We start from the raw sequence: 1,172 nt of genomic DNA, 5'->3' as shown, positions 1-1,172 counted from the left end.
CCGGATCGGTGGGAGTTCGCGAACGAGTGGTTCCTGCGAGGACAAAAGCACTTATTGAGGAACATCGTGCGGAAGAAGCACGGTGGAGCTGGGAGGACCAATTCCAATTCGCATTATTCGCATCCCTTGAAGCTGGAGGAGTTGGACGACGAGGCTATGGTGATGGAGATAGCGAGGTTGAAGGAGGAGCAAAAAGCGTTGGAGGAAGAGCTTCATGAAATGAACAAGAGGTTAGAGACAACAGAAAAACGACCACAACAAATGATGGCTTTTCTGTGTAAGGTTGTCGAGGACCCGCAGATTCTTTCTCGGATTCTCCGAGAAAGAGAAAAGAAACACCTGGGAGAGAAAAAGCGACGCCTCATTCCGCCTCCGCCGCCGACGGCAGCGACGTCGTCGTCGTCGTCCTCCGGCATCAAGACAGAGTTCGAAGAAGACGAAGGTAATTATAATATCAAGTCTTCGTCGCCGGAGACAGGGTTGGAAATCGACAACAATAGTAACAATATTTGTTCGCCGCCGCCGCTGGGGTGTTGGGGTGAACAGGGTTGTTATGGGTACAATTGCGCCTCCGTGCCGGCACCTTTGACGGTGGTAGCGCCGGCGTTTCCGACGATGGGAGGAGGGTATTTGAGGCGTGGGGGGTTTTGGGGGGAAATGGCGGCGGAGGGGAATGCGGTGCCGCCTTATCCGTTTTCGTTGTTGGAAGGGGGCTTTTAGATTTAGTTTTAGGTTATGAAATGAATGAATTATTACTGCCACAAAATTTCATCTTGGATTTTCTGTCGTATTGAAAGTTCTATCCTTTTTTGTGCGTTGATTCTGTGTAAAGAAAAAAGGTTGGGAAAAAGAGTAAAAAGGTAGTGGGAAAATTGTTAGATATTTATAGTTGTGTTCGGTTTCAGGTTTTTTTTTTCATAAATATTGTTTTTAAATAAATGCTTTGCGGATGGTGTAGATCAAGTAACATAGAGTTGTTTCAATTTAATGAGTAGGATCGGATTAGAATCTTGAATATATAATTATGTAAAATATTCAAACTGTGAGTTTTGTTACTTAATTTAACTTGTTTAGGATGTTTTTTGGGTGAAGAAAAGGTAAAAAGAAAAAGGTTCATGAAAAATTGTTAGATATTCCTATTCAAATTTAGTTTAATGATTTGTATATAATGT

At 43.2% G+C, this 1,172-nt stretch overlaps 1 protein-coding gene across 1 annotated transcript; it reads left to right on the top strand.

Annotated features, from left to right (window-relative positions):
• The first annotated feature begins 6 nt into the window (after positions 1–6).
• LOC100820260 (heat stress transcription factor C-1) lies at positions 7–882 on the top strand. The gene has a single exon (XM_003529948.4). The coding sequence runs from the start codon at positions 157–159 to the stop codon at positions 718–720; it is 564 nt and encodes a 187-aa protein (XP_003529996.2). The 5' UTR covers positions 7–156; the 3' UTR covers positions 721–882.
• The last annotated feature ends 290 nt before the right edge of the window (positions 883–1,172 follow it).

This window comes from Glycine max, chromosome 7, assembly GCF_000004515.6.
Source record: "Glycine max cultivar Williams 82 chromosome 7, Glycine_max_v4.0, whole genome shotgun sequence".
Taxonomy (NCBI): Eukaryota; Viridiplantae; Streptophyta; class Magnoliopsida; order Fabales; family Fabaceae; genus Glycine; species Glycine max.
Note: the sequence above shows the minus strand (reverse complement) of the source record. Positions and strands in the feature narration are given on the sequence as shown.

What these genes read in the sequence shown, in the direction of transcription:
- LOC100820260 (XM_003529948.4), top strand. Translation starts at nt 157, where the DNA reads ATGGTGATGGAGATAGCGAGGTTGAAGGAGGAGCAAAAAGCGTTGGAG.